The sequence below is a fragment of the Rhinichthys klamathensis genome, unplaced genomic scaffold (assembly GCF_029890125.1).
Source record: "Rhinichthys klamathensis goyatoka isolate OS25496 unplaced genomic scaffold, OSU_Roscu_1.1 h1tg000278l_1, whole genome shotgun sequence".
Lineage (NCBI taxonomy): Eukaryota > Metazoa > Chordata > Actinopteri > Cypriniformes > Leuciscidae > Rhinichthys > Rhinichthys klamathensis.
The window spans coordinates 181,844-204,000 of NW_026606797.1; the positions used below are offsets into that span (position 1 = coordinate 181,844).

Consider the following 22,157-nt stretch of genomic DNA (forward strand, 5'->3'; position numbering starts at 1 on the left):
AAGTCTTTAACCCAGAGTATTCCTTTAAAGTCCAGACTTAACATTCCACCTCAAGTTCTTTGCCTGAATATACACAGTTTTTAGCCAGATTTAGCCTGATTATATCTAAGAGGGGAGATTTTTATGACACCGCTCTATCAACAGTCTCCAGCACCGTTCCTTAAACCACTGAATACGAGGCTTTCGTCTTGGGCACAATCCATATGTGTGGGACCGCTAAAACATACTCTCCAGCGCTCACTTTCTAGCGCTCTTTCTAAGCCTTTATTTGAACATCCGCTTCTTCAAAGCCGGCATTATTCTAACAAGTCTGATTCTTCCTCGCGTAGCTCAAAGCAATCACTCCAAGCTGTCGGAGTCCAAACACACCTCCGTATCTCGAGGTTCATGTTTCTGCCCCGCGGTGGTCTGCATACACAGGCATAACAGGGAAAATACACAACTCCTCACAGCTATGGTGCTTCACAATAAATCATCTTCAGGAGGGGAATTGTTTTTTCTGAAGAGATTGGGAGGCGCTGGAGGGCGTGACATGAAGCCATAACGCCGACAGCTCGGATCGAGAGGCGTTGGATAAATGAAGCCACATGCAGCCAAGTGCCATTCTGCTCTCCGCTCACTGCTAATTTATATGTGTGATTTCAGCTGGCTCTGATCAGCCCCCTGCAGAGATCTGTGGACACGGCATCGGCATGTTGTCAGGAGAAATCACCCGGCATTTCACACGAGTGAGCGAGTCAGCGGGACGTCTGTACCTGGCTCTCCCCGGGCCCCTTTTAATCCTGGCTCTTATAACCCTGTCAAGGAATGAGAGCAACACAAGGAAAAGCGGTCCGATGTCGCAGACTCTTTTGATCAACTCAATTTGTTACAAATACAGAGCTAGATTGTGGTGCGAAAATAAACAATCCCCCTCATCTCTCATTACTTACTCACATGGTTGCATAAACACCGCCACTGTGTTCAGACTGGGAACTAGTTTGACCAACTAGCAGTTAAACAATTAGACTCATCTATGTAACTGACTTTAAAATGTAGAACCAGTCTTGGATGACTAACCGGCTCATGTTTGCTTTTATTTATTTACTTTTCTGTAGGAGACAATCTTACTTTGTTCAATCTATAGTGACAATAGTAATAACAATAAGCTTTATGTTATTTAGCACCTTTAAAGAAGCTTCTCAAAATGCTTTACAGTGAAAACAGCCTTAAAGTCCCCCTGTAGTCAATAATAGTATCCCTTAAAACTCATCTTTGATAATCAAAATGACATATTTAAAACGTTTTTCCTTACACACTAGTTTTGTGTGATGAACAGTCCAAAATCACTGATAATCGTGCAAGAATCAATGGTGTTTTGGTGTCAGTGATGTCCAACTAATCCAAAACAAAGCAGTCGTGTGCTCTTTCAGCCAGTCCAGGTCCACCGACTGACTGATAAATGTGAACTTCTGTGTCTTTGTTGGTCACTGTAATGTACTATTGTTTGGGAAAAACTGCCTTGAGGTTCGTCAAAAACGACTTTTGTGTTCAACAACAACAAAAAACAATTGGAAAATGACATTGGGAAATGGCAGAATTTCCATTTTTAATTAGTATCTAGATGTTCTGTAAATTTGGACTGGAATAGTAGGCCTGGATTCAAAAGTCCATTTACGTATATATGAATCCAGACAGCCTTGACATCCAAATGTAATGTTAATGAGTAAATCAAATTATAGTAACACTCCCATCCACATTTGTGAGGTGATAATGCGCTCAAACCATCAAACTCAACATAAATATTCCTCCTTTTATACGATAAGGAGGACACTGGAAGGGACACGTCTCTAATGGTGATGTCTGGCATCATGAGGCGTCTCTTTATTCACTTTCTTATCTTGAGTTTATTCAGTATAAAAGCTTTTTCCGATTCGTGGGCCGTCTCAGGGGCAAAGCAAACATGTTCTTAGCGTGTTCATGTATAATCTTCTCTGATCTTCTGAAGAGAAGATGTTTATGATGTCTTTGACTGTTCCCCAAAGAAAATAGAAACTTTAGACAAAGACAGCCTGGCCAAGCATTCTTTGAAGGGAGTCGAATAAAGACAGGATTTGTGATTTGGTTTGCCTCAGGAAAATGCCACAAATTGCAAAAGGGACCAGACACTGATATTCAACAACTTCTTTTAATGTTTTCCTTCAGAAATAACATCTATTCTTTCAAAGGTTAAGTATGTATTTGCACGAATGGGCTAAAGAATGATGAAGAATTGCAGTCCATTTGTCCAGAACTACAGGCTCAGTCTCGGGAACCAATAACACTTACACACCATTTGAGTCCTCGCGGCTTCATACTGGAAAAATCACATCTTCTTGAAGATCACATTATCTTTTGGACTGAACTGTTGACCATAGTCTGTATAGTCTTTCTCAGTATTTCTGAGTGTTTTTTTGTTAAGGGGGAATGACGAGGCTGCACATTCTTCAAAGTATCTAAAGCTGAAGAAAAAGGGCAAATATGGAATCCATGTGTCGAATCCATGTGTACCGGATCCGGCCCACATCTGGGCCATGTGGAATCCATGTGTACCGGATCCGGCCCACATCTGGGCCGTGTGGAATCCATGTGTACCGGATCCGGCCCACATCTGGGCCGTGTGGAATCCATGTGTACCGGATCCGGCCCACATCTGGGCCATGTGGAATCCATGTGTACCGGATCCGGCCCACATCTGGGCCGTGTGGAATCCATGTGTACCGGATCCGGCCCACATCTGGGCCGTGTGGAATCCATGTGTACCGGATCCGGCCCACATCTGGGCCGTGTGGAATCCATGTGTACCGGATCCGGCCCACATCTGGGCCATGTGGAATCCATGTGTACCGGATCCGGCCCACATCTGGGCCATGTGGAATCCATGTGTACCGGATCCGGCCCACATCTGGGCCGTGTGGAATCCATGTGTACCGGATCCGGCCCACATCTGGGCCGTGTGGAATCCATGTGTACCGGATCCGGCCCACATCTGGGCCATGTGGAATCCATGTGTACCGGATCCGGCCCACATCTGGGCCGTGTGGAATCCATGTGTACTGGATCCGGCCCACATCTGGGCCATGTGGAATCCATGTGTTACCGGATCCGGCCCACATCTGGGCCGTGTGGAATCCATGTGTACCGGATCCGGCCCACATCTGGGCCATGTGGAATCCATGTGTACCGGATCCGGCCCACATCTGGGCCGTGTGGAATCCATGTGTACTGGATCCGGCCCACATCTGGGTCGTGTGGAATCCATGTGTACTGGATCCGGCCCACATCTGGGCCGTGTGGAATCCATGTGTACCGGATCCGGCCCACATCTGGGCCGTGTGGAATCCATGTGTACCGGATCCGGCCCACATCTGGGCCGTGTGGAATCCATGTGTACCAGATGTGGGCCGGATCTGGGCCGACACTATGTTGCTGTCTGAGACTATAAAGAAGAATAAAGGATATGTAGCCTTTTTAATAGGAGGACGATACGAAAATGCAGTAAAATAACATTGATGAAGACAAGCTAGATATATTTTGGAAAATATAGAAGCCTGTATTAGATCACTTGGGAATGTGATAACTTGTTTTTATACTGCATTATATCTTTGTAACTCTTAATTTATTTACCTAACTATTGGTATTTTGTTATGGTAGTATTTTTTTCTATATTTATTTTTTTCCACACCCTGTCACCGCTGTGATCTGTTTGGAACACCTATATTTATGTATCAGGGATATTTATCTGTAACTATATTTATCTGTAACTAGAGTTTCCTTATTTTTACACATTTCGCATACCGTGCTATCGTTTCCTTTGGGACCTTTGTTCAGAAAAAAAACAAAAGTCATATTAGAAAACTAAATAAAGGAGGAAAAAAGGGAAAAAAGAAAGATATAATAAAAAATGATATTTTTCATAAAGGAAAATAAAAACATTGATGAAGCAAAAGAAAACACTTTACAGCTCTCACCTCGCACAAAGACAAAAGTGCTGGCTGCCGTGGTCCCATCGATGACAGCTTTGATGCCCTGGTAGAAGCAGCGGTAGTGTCCGGAGTCATTGGCCTGGGCGTCGGGCAGTATTAAGGACTTACAGTAGGGTTTCCCAGCCTCCCCTTGACACTCCTTCACCCTGACCGCTCTGTGGCCCGGCGTGGGCCCGGGTGACTCCTGATGCTGACGGTCAGTAATCTCGATTTTACTCAAAGACTCTTCAGGCCAGCTCCAGTCCAGAATCCGCTGTCCCCTGGAGTATAATCACATAAACTCAGCTGTTTTACTACAATATTGTCCCATGGCACACAACCTACATTTTAAAGCTTGAGGAGATCAAATCTGAGTGAAAAATGTGTTTATACGCCAACTCATTTAGTTCACCTTCAAGACAAAACTGACTAATTAGATAAAGTTTGATTAATGCTCCTCTTCTAGGCCCTTTATCTCTTCTAGATGTAAATCTATGTGATGTTTTTAAGTCTAAACCAGTGTTGGGTTAAGGTTACTTTTAAAAGTAATGTTGCATTAGTCGCTAAAAAAATTACTAATTGCGTTACTTAGTTACTTTTTGTGGAAAGTAATGGGTTACATGACTTTGCATTACTTTTTGTCACCTGAGCTGGGATTGCATGTTTTTTAATAACAAAAAAAGTTATATTTTGGCAAAAGCAAAGGCCGTTTCACAGCAAAAGTGAAAATTTATAAGCCTCAGGGTGAAGGAAATGCAAATTCACAACTGAATAGTAGAGGGTGCAGCAATAAAAACAAAAATGTGTTTAACTAAAGTCATTTTTGCTTATTAATATGGTTGAATTGGATCATCGAAGGTCAGCAGCAAATACATTGTTTAATAAAGTGAGATTAAATACATAAAGTATATTTAATTACTGCAGATTTGCACAATATTCTGAGTTTACATTTCACTGTTTTTATTCATTTTGAGGAATACTGAATCTGTTTTTGTGTAAGTGAGATTAGTAAATGCTCACATTTAGTCTAGAACTACAATCCTCATGTTCACACACAACGCCTCTGTACTTACTCATGATTCCTCTCAACATAAGTAAAGGAGAGCTGTCAGTCAATACATGAGAAAACAAAGTTACTTGCGTTACTTATTTGAAAAAGTACTCACATATTTTGTTGTAAAATTAAAAGTAATGCATTACTTTACTAGTTACTTGAAAAAAAGTAATCTGATTACGTAACTCGCGTTACTTGTAATGCATTACTCCCAACACTGGACTAAACATTTAGAAAATTAATAGCAGTCTTCTCTCAATATATGAAATATACAGAGGAGCAGGTTGTTTAAATTCTTAATCCTAAGAGAAATAATAATAGTAATGCTTGCCTTAATTGCTTGCAAAGATACCTTGATATCTGTGCATGTCTTGAAACCAGTGCTTGAGTCCCTTGTAACAGACAGATTTGTAGATGGCGAAGGAAAGGGCAATGACATTTAAACTGATGTGTTCCTCAATCAGATTATGAAATACAGTGATTTTTGAACGCCAGCCATGGCTTTGCTTAATACTGCTCATCGATCACACTGAACTGCTGAAAAACAATTTATTCTGGGAATTCTTGGCGAGAAACGTCTGCAAATTTTGAAGGGATTAGACCTAAAAATGTTGGATAGCCTCCCTGTATGTTCATACCACATTTATTTCTAAACTTAACTATCAAATCAATTCCAAATGTAACATTCTCCTTGTTTTTGTAATGGCTCACAGGCTTATCCAATTATTCAATCAAAATCGACAAAATCCAGGTCTTGATTGTTTATTAAACTAGACATTTTATCCCATTCAGCACCAAAAAGTAATTTAACCTAGATGTATTAGGGTTTTTTTATATATAATGTATCAATGGACTTTTTTTTTCTTAAATATCAAGATTTTTAGAAAGAATCTATGTAAGTGTGTGGGGAAAAATTTATATTTTAGGTCCTGTAACTGTTCACAATGTCCCTTTCACGTGTCACGCCTCCCTCAACTCAAACATCACAAATACATCTCTTATGGGTGCTTATGAAGGCATGTCTCAACATTTTACTTTAAGCTGTGTTGATAGACAAGTAAGCAATTGAGTAACTAACACTGTCTAGAGCGAACATGAGCGTCTCGCTTATAATAAACCAATCCAACGCATCGGGCTTATATTTGACATGACTCACCAAAACTGTTTAAGTCTGTCTACACTGGAAACATTAAAGTAAACATTATAAACTGGTACATTTGTCTTTCTGAAAATGTGCATAATGTCTGCTACAGTAGCCACACCCCAAACTCTCAGTCTCCTACAGTAGCCACACCCCAAACTCTCCCTCTGCTACAGTAGCCACACCCCAAACTCTCAGTCTGCTACAGTAGCCACACCCCAAACTCTCAGTCTGCTACAGTATCCACACCCCAAACTCTCAGTCTGCTACAGTGGCCACACCCCAAACTCTCAGTCTGCTACAGTAGCCACACCCCAAACTCTCAGTCTGCTACAGTAGCCACACCCCAAACTCTCAGTCTGCTACAGTAGCCACACCCCAAACTCTCAGTCTGCTACAGTGGCCACACCCCAAACTCTCAGTCTGCTACAGTAGCCACACCCCAAACTCTCAGTCTGCTACAGTAGCCACACCCCAAACTCTCAGTCTGCTACAGTAGCCACACCCCAAACTCTCCCTCTGCTGCAGTAGCCACACCCCAAACTCTCAGTCTGCTACAGTATCCACACCCCAAACTCTCAGTCTGCTACAGTAGCCACACCCCAAACTCTCAGTCTGCTACAGTAGCCACACCCCAAACTCTCAGTCTGTTACAGTAGCCACACCCCAAACTCTCAGTCTGCTACAGTATCCACACCCCAAACTCTCAGTCTGCTACAGTGGCCACACCCCAAACTCTCAGTCTGCTACAGTATCCACACCCCAAACTCTCAGTCTGCTACAGTATCCACACCCCAAACTCTCAGTCTGCTACAGTGGCCACACCCCAAACTCTCCCTCTGCTACAGTATCCACACCCCAAACTCTCAGTCTGCTCCAGTGGCCACACCCCAAACTCTCAGTCTGCTACAGTATCCACACCCCAAACTCTCAGTCTGCTACAGTGGCCACACCCCAAACTCTCAGTCTGCTACAGTAGCCACACCCCAAACTCTCAGTCTGCTACAGTAGCCACACCCCAAACTCTCAGTCTGCTACAGTATCCACAACCCAAACTCTCAGTCTGCTACAGTAGCCACACCCCAAACTCTCAGTCTGCTACAGTAGCCACACCCCAAACTCTCAGTCTGCTACAGTAGCCACACCCCAAACTCTCAGTCTGCTACAGTATCCACACCCCAAACTCTCAGTCTGCTACAGTGGCCACACCCCAAACTCTCAGTCTGCTACAGTATCCACACCCCAAACTCTCAGTCTGCTACAGTATCCACACCCCAAACTCTCAGTCTGCTACAGTGGCCACACCCCAAACTCTCCCTCTGCTACAGTATCCACACCCCAAACTCTCAGTCTGCTACAGTAGCCACACCCCAAACTCTCAGTCTGCTACAGTGGCCACACCCCAAACTCTCAGTCTGCTACAGTAGCCACACCCCAAACTCTCAGTCTGCTACAGTAGCCACACCCCAAACTCTCAGTCTGCTACAGTAGCCACACCCCAAACTCTCAGTCTGTTACAGTAGCCACGGCCCAAACTCTCAGTCTGCTACAGTAGCCACTCCTCAAACTCTCAGTCTGCTACAGTAGCCACAGTAGCCACTCCTCAAACTCTCAGTCTGCTACAGTAGCCACACCCCAAACTCTCAGTCTGCTGCAGTAGCCACACCTCAAACTCTCAGTCTGCTATAGTAGCCACACCCCAAACTCTCAGTCTGCTACAGTAGCCACACCCCAAACTCTCAGTCTGCTACAGTAGCCACGCCCCAAACTCTCAGTCTGCTACAGTAGCCACTCCTCAAACTCTCAGTCTGCTACAGTAGCCACACCCCAAACTCTCAGTCTGCTACAGTAGCCACACCCCAAACTCTCAGTCTGCTACAGTAGCCACACCCCAAACTCTCAGTCTGCTACAGTAGCCACACCCCAAACTCTCAGTCTGCTACAGTAGCCACACCCCAAACTCTCAGTCTCCTACAGTAGCCACACCCCAAACTCTCCCTCTGCTACAGTAGCCACACCCCAAACTCTCAGTCTGCTACAGTAGCCACACCCCAAACTCTCAGTCTCCTACAGTAGCCACACCCCAAACTCTCCCTCTGCTACAGTAGCCACACCCCAAACTCTCAGCCTGCTACAATAGCCACACCCCAAACTCTCAGTCTGCTACAGTAGCCACACCCCAAACTCTCCCTCTGCTACAGTAGCCACTCCCCAAACTCTCAGTCTGCTACAGTAGCCACACCCCAAACTCTCAGCCTGCTACAGTAGCCACACCCCAAACTCTCAGCCTGCTACAGTAGCAACACCCCAAACTCTCCCTCTGCTACAGTAGCCACACCCCAAACTCTCAGCCTGCTACAGTAGCCACACCCCAAACTCTCAGTCTGCTACAATAGCCACACCCCAAACTCTCAGTCTGCTACAGTAGCCACACCCCAAACTCTCAGTCTGCTACAGTAGCCACACCTCAAACTCTCCCTCTGCTACAGTAGCCACACCCCAAACTCTCAGTCTGCTACAGTAGCCACACCCCAAACTCTCCCTCTGCTACAGTAGCCACACCCCAAACTCTCAGTCTGCTCCAGTAGCCACACCCCAAACTCTCAGCCTGCTACAGTAGCCACACCCCAAACTCTCAGTCTGCTACAGTAGCCACACCTCAAACTCTCCCTCTGCTACAGTAGCCACACCCCAAACTCTCAGTCTGCTACAGTAGCCACACCCCAAACTCTCCCTCTGCTACAGTAGCCACACCCCAAACTCTCAGTCTGTTACAGTAGCCACACCCCAAACTCTCAGTCTGCTACAGTAGCCACACCTCAAACTCTCCCTCTGCTACAGTAGCCACACCCCAAACTCTCAGCCTGTTACAGTAGCCACACCCCAAACTCTCAGTCTGCTACAGGAGCCACACCCCAAACTCTCAGCCTGTTACAGTAGCCACACCCCAAACTCTCAGTGTGTTACAGTAGCCACACCCCAAACTATCAGTCTGCTACAGTAGCCACACCCCAAACTCTCAGTCTGCTACAGTAGCCACACCCCAAACTCTCAGTCTGCTACAGTAGCCACACCCCAAACTCTCAGTCTGCTACAGTAGCCACACCTCAAACTCTCCCTCTGCTACAGTAGCCACACCCCAAACTCTCAGCCTGTTACAGTAGCCACACCCCAAACTCTCAGTCTGCTACAGTAGCCACACCCCAAACTCTCAGTCTGCTACAGTAGCCACACCTCAAACTCTCCCTCTGCTACAGTAGCCACACCCCAAACTCTCAGCCTGTTACAGTAGCCACACCCCAAACTATCAGTGTGTTACAGTAGCCACACCCCAAACTATCAGTCTGCTACAGTAGCCACACCCCAAACTCTCAGTCTGCTACAGTAGCCACACCCCAAACTCTCAGTCTGCTACAGTGGCCACACCCCAAACTCTCAGTCTGCTACAGTAGCCACACCCCAAACTCTCAGCCTGCTACAGTAGCCACACCCCAAACTCTCAGTCTGCTACAGTAGCCACAACCCAAACTCTCAGTCTGCTACAGTAGCCACACCCCAAACTCTCAGTCTGCTACAGTAGCCACTCCTCAAACTCTCAGTCTGCTACAGTAGCCACACCCCAAACTCTCAGTCTGCTACAGTAGCCACACCCCAAACTCTCAGTCTGCTACAGTAGCCACACCCCAAACTCTCAGTCTGCTACAGTAGCCACACCCCAAACTCTCAGTCTGTTACAGTAGCCACACCCCAAACTCTCAGTCTCCTACAGTAGCCACGCCCCAAACTCTCCCTCTGCTACAGTAGCCACACCCCAAACTCTCAGTCTGCTACAGTAGCCACACCCCAAACTCTCAGTCTGCTACAGTAGCCACAACCCAAACTCTCAGTCTGCTGCAGTAGCCACACCCCAAACTCTCAGTCTGCTACAGTAGCCACTCCTCAAACTCTCAGTCTGCTACAGTAGCCACACCCCAAACTCTCAGTCTGCTACAGTAGCCACACCCCAAACTCTCAGTCTGCTACAGTAGCCACACCCCAAACTCTCAGCCTGCTACAGTAGCCACACCCCAAACTCTCAGTCTGCTACAGTAGCCACACCTCAAACTCTCCCTCTGCTACAGTAGCCACACCCCAAACTCTCAGTCTGCTACAGTAGCCACACCCCAAACTCTCAGTCTGCTACAGTAGCCACACCCCAAACTCTCAGTCTCCTACAGTAGCCACGCCCCAAACTCTCCCTCTGCTACAGTAGCCACACCCCAAACTCTCAGTCTGCTACAGTAGCCACACCCCAAACTCTCAGTCTCCTACAGTAGCCACACCCCAAACTCTCCCTCTGCTACAGTAGCCACAGCCCAAACTCTCAGCCTGCTACAGTAGCCACACCCCAAACTCTCAGTCTGCTACAGTAGCCACACCCCAAACTCTCCCTCTGCTACAGTAGCCACTCCCCAAACTCTCAGTCTGCTACAGTAGCCACACCCCAAACTCTCAGCCTGCTACAGTAGCCACACCCCAAACTCTCAGCCTGCTACAGTAGCCACACCCCAAACTCTCCCTCTGCTACAGTAGCCACACCCCAAACTCTCAGCCTGCTACAGTAGCCACACCCCAAACTCTCAGTCTGCTACAATAGCCACAGACCAAACTCTCAGTCTGCTACAGTAGCCACACCCCAAACTCTCAGTCTACTACAGTAGCCACACCTCAAACTCTCCCTCTGCTACAGTAGCCACACCCCAAACTCTCAGTCTGCTACAGTAGCCACACCCCAAACTCTCCCTCTGCTACAGTAGCCACACCCCAAACTCTCAGTCTGCTACAGTAGCCACACCCCAAACTCTCAGCCTGCTACAGTAGCCACACCCCAAACTCTCAGTCTGCTACAGTAGCCACACCTCAAACTCTCCCTCTGCTACAGTAGCCACACCCCAAACTCTCAGTCTGCTACAGTAGCCACACCCCAAACTCTCAGTCTGCTACAGTAGCCACACCCCAAACTCTCAGCCTGTTACAGTAGCCACACCCCAAACTATCAGTGTGTTACAGTAGCCACACCCCAAACTCTCAGTCTGCTACAGTAGCCACACCCCAAACTCTCAGTCTGCTATAGTAGCCACACCCCAAACTCTCAGTCTGCTACAGTGGCCACACCCCAAACTCTCAGTCTGCTACAGTAGCCACACCCCAAACTCTCCTCCTGCTACAGTAGCCACACCCCAAACTCTCAGTCTGCTACAGTAGCCACACCCCAAACTCTCAGTCTGCTACAGTAGCCACACCCCAAACTCTCAGCCAGCTACAGTAGCCACACCCCAAACTCTCAGTCTGCTACAGTAGCCACAACCCAAACTCTCAGTCTGCTACAGTAGCCACACCCCAAACTCTCAGTCTGCTACAGTAGCCACACCCCAAACTCTCAGTCTGCTACAGTAGCCACACCCCAAACTCTCAGCCTGCTACAGTAGCCACACCCCAAACTCTCAGCCTGCTACAGTAGCCACACCCCAAACTCTCAGTCTGCTACAGTAGCCACACCCCAAACTCTCAGTCTGCTACAGTAGCCACACCCCAAACTCCCAACTGTTGCTAGTAGTTGAGCTGAAAGAGATTGACAGATCTCAGTGAACCGCTCTCAATGTTCTTGTGGTGTCTAGGAGACTCAATGTTTACACTTTTGGGGGAGATAAACCCATGAATGGCATACTAATAGTAGTCAATAAACTGGGTTAAGAAAATATAATTTAACATAAAAAATGTTACATCACCTTTTACTAGTTTAAATGGCTATTTGGTTAGACAAATGAATTTCTAAAAGTACAATAATTTATATTTAATATATTTACATTTATTCATTTAGCAGACCCTTTTATCCAAAGCGACTTACAAGAGAGGAACATAAGCATTCGTTAAGGAACTAACAATATTCATATGTACAATGCCAGGTTTTTTTTTGACAAATAGATTTGGAAAACAAGCTAGAGAAGAGGAGAAATGCAGAGAGTGCATAAGTGTGAGGTGATTAATACAAGCTCATAAGTACTGCATGCATAATAATTATTTTAAAAAAATAGCAAAATACTGATTAAGATACTTTTAGACAGAGTTAAGAATACTGTAGATGATTGGATTGTACCTGCATGTAATGGTCAATGTGTCGTTAGCGTTAATCACAAGCTGGTCTTTGGTGTTGTCAAGGGTGGGTGGACTCATAGAAAACCCAGTCACCAGACCTAGAGGAAGAGAAGAGCATCATCATCATCATTGTCATAATCAAGAGTGAATTTACCAAGTAAGTTCACAGCAGAATCTAAGAACAGTCAAAATGTTCCGGGCTCTAATAATCATTCCTGACAGATCCTTGGATGCAGTTTCACTGTGTGGTGCACCTCTGAAATAAGGAGGCAAATTGTTTGGCTTTTTAGTCCAAAAAGAAATTACACTGCAGTCCCATGTTTACAAAAAAATGGAATTAATGCCACACTTCAGGAGCTCACTGAGAACTCAATGGCCCTGTTTACTCCTGGTATTAAGATGCGTTTTGGTTGATCGGATTACAAGTAGGCGAGGGAGACATTCCTGTTTATACCTGGTGTTTTAATCCGCCTCTTTTGTCCACTTTCAACCACTTCTGTCCTGATTTCTTTGCGGGTCTATGGGCGGGTAAATATATGGGCTGTGAGTGTGTGTTAGAAATCAGGAATGGTAAGAGAACATTGTGCTTGGTACGTTTGTCATCTTCAAACCAAACTTGGGTCTTCGGCCGATAAAGTTTAAATCCCGTCTGGCTAGAGCTCTTTCCATAATGTTTACGCATTAGGTCAGTAGACGGAGAGCAGACGATCTTTTGTGGATGTTTGAACACACACGACCACATGAGCGTTTACACTACAAAAGCATTCCGATCTAATGCGTTTTCAACTACCTCTGGAAGTGGTGGAAAGTAGACAAGCTCAATACGTTTCAGACCCTCTTTACATATGTATTTAGTGTCGTCCACTTGTGATCCGATCGACCAAAATGCATCTCAATACCAGCTGTAAACAGTTCAAGGGAAACCATATTAAGGTGCGGACACACTAACAAATTTTCAATTAAATTTGCGGACAAAAAGTTCATTGTATATTGTCAGTAGTGTAGCGATTTATGAAGTGAATTCTGCGAAATCTGCGTGGGTGTTAGCATTATGTTCAGTTTGTTTCTTTTTTCATGGACTTTCTGTTTGTTTTCATTTGTCACATGCCTTGTTCTGATTCTCGCCACTCGTCTGTCTCCTTGGTTACCGTCAATATTAGATCATTGGTTTCAGCTGTCTTCTATTAATTATCCTCGTTAGTGTTTGCTTTTGATCGGACCCCAAAAACCGATTTTGCCGCAAAGATTGCTGCGTTGGCTATAAGCAGTCTTACCATCTTGGACTTTTGGAGTTTTGCCGTCTCGACGTTTGTATCCCTTATAACGACGAGACGCTGAAATCGCTGTATTGGATCAGGTTACCTAGCAACATTCCGTGGACCTAACAGACACCCAAGGACTTTGCTGGAAGGAGGCCGTCATCAGGAGTCTGGAGAGGGTCTACCCCCGATCCATACAGCCGCCACAGCCCGACCCAGAGCCTAGCCCGTCACCACCCCGATCGACGGATCTTACGCCTGAGCCCCCCGCAGACTGGAAGCTTCCGCCTGCCGCGACGTGAGCCAGAGGCCGACGAAGAGAGGACAGCGCCCACCACCGCCGCGGAGAAGAAGCATCTTGGAGAGTCTGACCAGGGGTGTGAGCCGGCAACACCGTCCATCACTGTGGGAGTCCTCGTGGAGTTCGAGGGAATGGAAGTGAGCCCCGCCTACCCTCCCACCACTGAGAGTGAGTACCAGTTAGACTCTATGGACATTTTTCAAGGGAGTTGGATCCCTTTTATCCCATGAACTTCCCTGTATGTCAATCATCTTCTTCAGTCATTTTAATCCCGCCCAGCCTATCTCTCCCACCACCTCTCCTGACTGCTGTTGGTGGCACTTTGTTTTTTGTTGAATCCTGTTCGTCTCTCTATGCCCGTCCTCAGCCACTGTTACCACCCAGTCGTCATTGTCTCCCATTGGTCCATTAGTGTCACCACCTCTCAGTGTCATGGTTCCACCTTGGACCTGCAAGGAGCCAATCCCTCTTAGGTGGATTGAGCCCGTGGTCCACCTCCAGCCTCGGATTGCTCCGATCCAACTCGACTCATCACCCTTGTTTCTGCACCTGTGCTCCTTCCTCCCTCGACTCCAGCATTGACCTTTGGCCCTCCACCCCGTCGGCTCCGGCAAGCTCCTTCTTCCCTCAGTCGTCACCTCCACCCTCGGTCACACCAGCTCATCCTCAGCCCTCAGGATCCCTGCTTCCTTCTCGGAGGGTCGTTACTGCGGCTCTGTCGTGGCCGCCTAGGTCATCGGCGTGTCATCGTTTCCTCGGCTCTACATCTGTGCGAGGGGCTCTTCTAGCGGCTGCCTGTCCTTCGATCGTCACCAGGATGATGCCCATCAAATCACCATCATGGCTCCTTCCTCCATCCACTCTGCCGTGGGCTATCATCCTGACTGCACTCTGGCAACATCCATCTGTGCTTCCACGGTCCTATCTGCCTGTTTCTGCCCTCCCTTCGCCTTCCCCTCTCTCCATCTCCTCGGCCAACTTCAAAGCCTCCACCGTCACTCCCTCTTCTCCACCTCTGTCACGATGCGAGGTCACGCCTTTCCGAGGGGCAGTACTGTTAGCATTATGTTCAGTTTGTTTCTGTTTTCATGGACTTTCTGTTTGTTTATATTTGTCACATGCCTTGATCTGATTCGCGCCACTCGTCTGTCTCCTTAGTTACCGTCAGAATTAGTTCATTGGTTTTGAGCTGTGTTCTATTAATTATCCTCGTTAGTGTTTGCTATTTAAGTTGTCATTAAACTTTGTGTTGGAAATGTATTAATCTGCCTTCTTCTGTCTGCCTGAAACCTCAATTGACAGTGGGGAAATCTTTTGCCCTCATGCAGAATTTCTGATTGTGTGAGTTATTGAAATGCCTGGATGAACATGTAATAACTGATTTGCTTTGTTTTTGTAAGTCAATTATGTTCTCATTATGTATTTCAGACAAAATTGCACCTCAGTTCCGCTGGTGTTATCCATTATCTGGGATTGATTTTCAGATTGTTAGATATTCAATTGGATTTGCCCAGACAACCATCAACAGATGTGCTTTACTGTCTACTGATGTTTTAACTAAAAGTGCCTTGAGGACATTAAAAGGCCCTTAATCTGGTTTGTGTTTGGCTGACAGTGGGACAGAGAGGTCAAAGGGTCATTGTGAAAACGTTAATTGGTCTGTGAATGCTGATGGTATAAATGTCTCTCAGAGGAAACGGGAGTATGAACATGTCACGAGGAGTTATGAGGCGCACCTGGATATAATTAATGCCAAACGATGACAATCAAAACAAAACCCTCCAAATCACTTCACAAATCACATCAGCAAGTGTTACTTTAATAGACAAGTTTATAGAGGGGAAATCATCTTGTCAAGAAAAAAATACAACCATTTGTGCAAAGTTGGTGTTTGAAAGAGTCATTATCTACTATATGTCGTGATTGTGATGTATTTCTGAATAAAACAGAAGCTAATTTGATCGTAGAGAGGATTGGTGGCAATTGTTCTACGACCTACTTAGGCTTACGATGCTTTTGGGAAACGCAGCCCAGGATGTTTTTACGCTACTGACGAAAGGCCACAGTAGCCTAAAACAATAGCTTATTGTACAGTAAGTCATTCCTTTATTTGGTTTTGCAAGCATGGGCTAGCATTAATCAATTTCAAGTGAGGTCTAGTTAGTAAATGGGGTCAATTTTGAGTTTAATAAACCAAATGGATCAAACTTTTTACCCATGGCCTGAAAATAACCTGAAGTATCCCACGAGAAGCTTTATTAATCACAACCTCCTTATCTACAGACAAACCTCTGAGGAATTCAGACAGCGCTGGCTTTGACATTCCTCTAGAGTACCTGGGTTTGAATTCACTGAAGCTGTAAGCAAGAGGCTTCTCACATATTATAACATAGAGTATATAACAAGGCTGTATATAGTATGATGAATGAGTTTTGTTCTGTTGGTTTGGCACAGCTATGGCAGAGATACGGAGAGTGAGGAACCGATGAAGCAGCATCTTCTTTCTTTCTCTTCAGACCAGCAGAGCTAAATGATTTCCCTGTGACTCTATAAGTACACATGTCAATCAGAAGGAATATTTCTGGACCAGTGCATTTCAAGTGCACAATCCATCTGTTTCAGACGCATCCGGCCTCACGAGTCCACAATAGAATATGGTAAATATTTGATGGCGAGTCAATGACATGTTTACAGTTCAACATGAACATCCTGGTGGCTTTTCTGCAGCAGTGTTTCAGCTCGAGGGATTGACTGTTGGATATCACCACTGTATGTTGGATAAATGTGAAATGGCTCACATTAGTTCTTGTTTTTCCACCTGAAAACCTGTGCACATTACATCTGCTTTGGTCTTAACTATCCGTTTGATACCAACGTCTGGATGATTCCCAGCCCAACAGCCGAAGGAAAAAAAACAACAACCACGACATAAGCTTTAATGAGGTGAGTTTTGTTCTGCACGGTTCAGCCAATGAAATTCAAATAAATCACATCCAATAGCAGACAGGAAGGACACTCACAGCCCGAAAAGATGTTTGTCAGGAACACTGTATTTTTTATTTTTCTTACATGTCAACAACCGTGTTCTTCCATGCACTCTGAAGAAAAGCCAGTCACTGACCCTAACTTTTGACCTTTCACCCTTAGCTCTCTAATAAACATATTCCACACTCAAACTTTCTCTTCTAACGATTCAAATTGAAATAACCACACAACAAAATTGCGTAAATGGAAAAATAAAAATTACAAACTGATGTAAATAATGTTCAAAAACTATGATAAATGAGGGGGATGATGCCAAAATGTAGAGAAAATTATCTGAAAACAGAAAATGTGCATCATGCACTGATGGAACCGACACACTTCCAAGAATTGGCCAATCGATAACAAGGAAATGCAAAATTGTCAAAAATTGTATTATGAATCTGTCTGTCACAACCTCCAGCACAAATGAGGGATCAATTATTACTATTATAATTATTTTTCATAATGCTGGGTTCAGACTACACAATATTTGTGTCTGTTATGATAGTCACTGTGTCAGATTATGCCATTTTGACTCCTAAATTCAAGAAACTTCTACGTCAGACTACGGGTTGCTTCCCGACCAATCATCGCTTGCCGTCTTTAACGATGTGCATGATGTCATCGAGAAGGAGGAACTAGCGGATGACTTGGACTTAATATCGTTTGTATACTATACTTAGTATAATCATTAAAGGGGACTTATTATGCAAAACTAACTTTTACATGGTGTTTGAATATAAATGTGTGTTGGCAGTGTGTACACAACCACCCTATAACGGTGAAAGTCCACCCACTCCTCTATTTTAATCCCCATAACTCATAAGCAGTGTCTCAGAACAAGCCGTTTGCAGATTCTAGCAGTGTGACGTCACATTATACAGGCCCCGCCCACAACTGTCCTATTAGCATAGCCCCGCCCCCAGTGAGCTGAACAAAGTCCGCCATGTTTATCTCCTCGCTACAGCTTTTCACAGCAGCATTCAAGAATGAAATCTATTCGTATTAAAGCTACTAAAGTTATTCAGTCGAGAGCAGCGAGTGATTTTCTGTTTTTCTTTTGCTGTTTGATTCTAGCATATATAGCAGTAGCTATCACTTTAATACACAGATCTAATATACACATGCGATTTCTTTCCCTGCTGTTTACATTCACAGACATAACCGAGTGTGTTTATGTGAACTTTGTGTGTTTTTGACATATCCTTGTGTGTATTTGACAGTTTAAGCGCAATAAGATGTGAAAGAGAACTTAGGTACGTTCACAATTAGAATCTGATCTAAAATTATTGACTGTCCACACCATGATAGAGATGATACTCAAAATCAAACACATGTTCTAGTTTTTGACAGAGTATCCGAGGCACGAGCTGTAAAGGCTCCGCCCTCTTCTGGGAAGGGGGCGGGGACTCAGCAGCTCATTTGCATTTAAAGAAACAAGCAGGAAAACACCATGTTTTTCCTTCCACTCAAAAATGACAGACACATTCTGGGGACACCTGAGACGTACGTTACATCTTGTAAAAAGGGGGGTAATAGATCCCATTTAACTGATAGTTGATAGAGACCCAATTTCGAGGGAGGATCTGATCTGTCATAACAACAGAACCAATTGTGGAGGACTGAAAAAAATAAACGTGCTAGTCTTTCTGTTGGGACGTCAGTTGTCATCCACTATGACAAACTATTCAAGTAGGGTTGCCAACTGTCCTGTATTAGTTGGGACGTCCCGTATATTGTGCCTAATTGATTTGTTGTTAAGCTAAACGGTGCGTTGTTTCATGCCTCAAATGTTGTGAAGAAGATGCGCTTGGGAAGAACATAAGCTGAGATGATCACAACGAATGTTTTATGTGCGGGATATCCTGAATGATCTATCCCCGACTGAAGGTGAGCCTGTGTTTTACTCAGTTGCTGCCACCGATGCCTCAAACAAGGGACATTGAAAAATGTTTCCAGTGTGCGTGAGATATTTTTCTGTGTCTGATGGAGTGCGGGGCAAGTTACTTGACTTTTATGAAGATAATGATGCAACTGCAAATGGTATTCATCAAGCTCTGAGGACCTGCCTGAAAAAGTATGAACTGGATATAAAACACATCTCAGCCTATGCGCACCACACAAGTTATTGAGCATTTTGAATGCTATTTGCCCGGCTCACATTGCTCATATAACACCTGCGAGCACACCTGTGATCAGCTGTCAGTGGATATTGAGTCACTGGTTTCAAAGATCCACAGCCGGCTTCCAGAAGAGAGGGGATTGAGTGCATTTTTTGCCTTTGTTGATGTTGAGTGGCGTGACATTCATCACTGATGTTTACGAGGAGGTGAAGATGCTTCAGCGAAAAGAAGACAGCTTTTTTGGATACCAGACCAAGCAGCTGATGGACAAACCGAGTGGAAACCTTTCTGTTTCTCTCTTCAATCCAACACTGAGTGAGTTAAACTGCAGTTCCTCCACTGGCCACTAGAGACAGGCTCCAAAAGAGAGTCAATCCCATAAACCCGCATGTTAAAATGACCAACTTTACAGCAGAAAAACACATGTTTACCGCCTGGTGCAAAAAGTGGTTTTGGTCTATATGGCTAATTTTGCCCTTCATGAAAACTGTGAGGGGGGAATTTTTTAATAACTCATCCATTTAAATTATATCATGCCTTAAAGTTGTGCATAATTAAGGGCGTGGCAACTTGAGTGACAGGTGGATTGCTCTGATGTCACTACTAGCCGTTTCTCTGTAGCGTTAGCGTCACGTCACCTCAGCTAATCCGCCTCGCTGCACATTGTCGGTTATCCAAGATGGCTCTGCCCGGCTTTGGGCTTCAATATAATGCTCTTCAGAAACACTACGGGTGACGTCACGCACACTAGGATCATATTTTTTGGGACAAACAAGTGTCAACGCAGAGATCAAAGCAGCAAAAGGACTTTCTGAAGTCATTGCATACATTGACAAATGGCTTGATTTATCATCAAAAAATGTAATGAAACTGAAATCGCTGGGCCTACATGAGGAGCTCTCCTTCCATGATCTGGAGCTGGTGGTGTTGCCCTCAAAATCACAGACACAGTGACCAGCTCTATGAACAGTTTTGTGCTAGCAAGAGTAAATAAAGAAGACCACACATGATTCCACAAAATCCCCCAGTGAGAAATGGGACGCAGTTTTCCAAAACGCATGGAAAGCCAATTGATTGACATGTTCAGGATTGTCTCATTTGTCCTCAGTGTGCCAGGCTCAAATGCCTTTGTAGAAAGTATTTTCTCTCTGATGAACATCAAATGGTCAGACTCAAGAAACAGAAATGAACTTCAAATATCTGTGAACCGTGACCTGTCATGTAAGGACTTTTCTCAGTCTGCTCAAAAGCACAAACGACTGCTTGAATCGGTCAGGAGCAGCCAAAAATATACATGGAAAAAGACTGGGTGAGAAGAGGCCTGCCCCTCTTTTCTTCTTTTGCATTTAAATGTTTGTTTTTTTTGTCAAGTTTTGTTTTTCAACTTGAGTGAATAAGAATGTGAAGCATTTTTTTTCTTTTGTCCATGGATTCAGGGCTGATAAACATTTTGATGCTCCTTGATTTAAGCGCTGCTTTTGATACAGTTTGCCATGAAATATTGATCTCTAGGCTTTCTGATATTGGCATCACTGGCTCTGCTCTTTCCTGGCTCATTTCATACATCAGTGACAGAAAGTATTATATCACTACACAAGGGTTTAGATCTGCCACTGCCTCTCTTACACAGGGTGTTCCTCAAGGTTCGGTTCTTGGCCCACTATTGTTCATTATATACATCTATCCACTCGGTGACCTCATACGCAGGCATGGACTTAAATTCCACTGCTATGCTGATGATATTCAAATATATCTCACCACCAGCTCTGATAGGCCATCTCTGCCTGACTCACTCACTGCATGTATCAGGGACATCAAGCATTGGATGTCACCGAATTTCCTCAAACTAAATGATAAGAAAACCGAGATATTAGTGATTGGCTCTGTTGCCTCAGTCAAAAGGATGGACCAGTCCTTTGATATTGATGGAACTCACATTAAGCCCTCATCATCGATTCGTAACCTTGGTGTCTCTTATTTGATCAAACTCTATCCTTTGGCTCTCATATTTCTTCTCTTGTGGAAAACTCTTTTTTCCATCTTCGCAGTATTGCTCGCTTACGATCTTCTCTCACCTTAGCTGATGCTGAAACCTTAATTCATGCATTAATCACATCACGCCTCGACTATTGCAATGCCTTATTTCTTGGTCTTCCCTAACCCCTAACCCTCCCAAAAAACCCTACCTGTGGCATCACGTATCCACTTTAAGGTACTGCTTCTAACGTTCAAAGCATTAAATGGTCTTGCTCCACAATATTTGTCTGACCTACTCCACCCTTACCGTCCTACACGGTCTCTCAGATCAGCTGAACTTGGTTTACTGTCTGTCCTTCATGTCCGGTTGTCTACTGTAGGAGGAAGGTCTAAACGTACTTCTTCTTACATTAAAAAACTACATTAAAAGATGGATTTTCACCACAGGGGGACTTTAATATTTTATTAAGAGATTAGCTATCCTTATGACAAATGGCTTAATATACAACAATACACTGTATATTCACACAAAGCCCTTATTTCATAGTGAAATGCCTACAATGCTCCTCAATTATGGAATTCGCTACCTCTTACACTACACAATAGCTATTCTGTGGCTACTTTCAAGACCCAGGTAAAAACATATCTTTTTAACATGCATTTTGGATAATGTGATTATATGTATCCTATGTGACTGTAATATATGGGTGTCTAAATGTATTGTATGTACAATGTAAAGCGACCTTGAGCTTCTGGAAAGGCGCTATATAAATAAAACTTCTTCTTCTTCTTTATTCCTCTGCAAAACTACAGCATACAGAAGCTATGTTATTTTAAGTTTGTCACATGCAAGATTAACATGAAGAGGATCACTTTATCTAACCTACAATGCAGGAGTCACAAGTGTTTTGTCGTAGACAAATAGTAAAGGTATAGGTAATGGTTCAATTAAAGGACTGTGTTAAAGTCAATAATTGAATCCCTTCAAACTCATCTTTGATCACCAAAATTACATAAGTGTTTTTTCCTTAAATTTGTTTTTATTCATGCCTTAAAATAGCTTGAATGTAACTCGGTTACTCTCGGTTCTATGAATATGCAAATGAGCCCCGCCTCCACTCACTCCCTCAGCTCAGAGATCCACTGGTTGACGATCACAC

General features: G+C 44.4%; 1 protein-coding gene across 2 annotated transcripts in view; it reads right to left on the minus strand.

Annotated features, from left to right (window-relative positions):
- Nucleotides 1-22,157, minus strand: part of flt4 (fms related receptor tyrosine kinase 4) — a 102,384-nt gene that overhangs the window by 63,505 nt on the left and 16,722 nt on the right. For both annotated transcript variants that reach the window (XM_056268943.1, XM_056268942.1), the window contains exons 2-3: nucleotides 12,315-12,411; nucleotides 3,990-4,264 (exon numbers count right to left, since the gene is read on the minus strand). In XM_056268943.1, coding sequence (XP_056124918.1) covers nucleotides 3,990-4,264; nucleotides 12,315-12,411 — 372 coding nt within the window. The remainder of the gene's footprint in view (nucleotides 1-3,989; nucleotides 4,265-12,314; nucleotides 12,412-22,157) is intronic.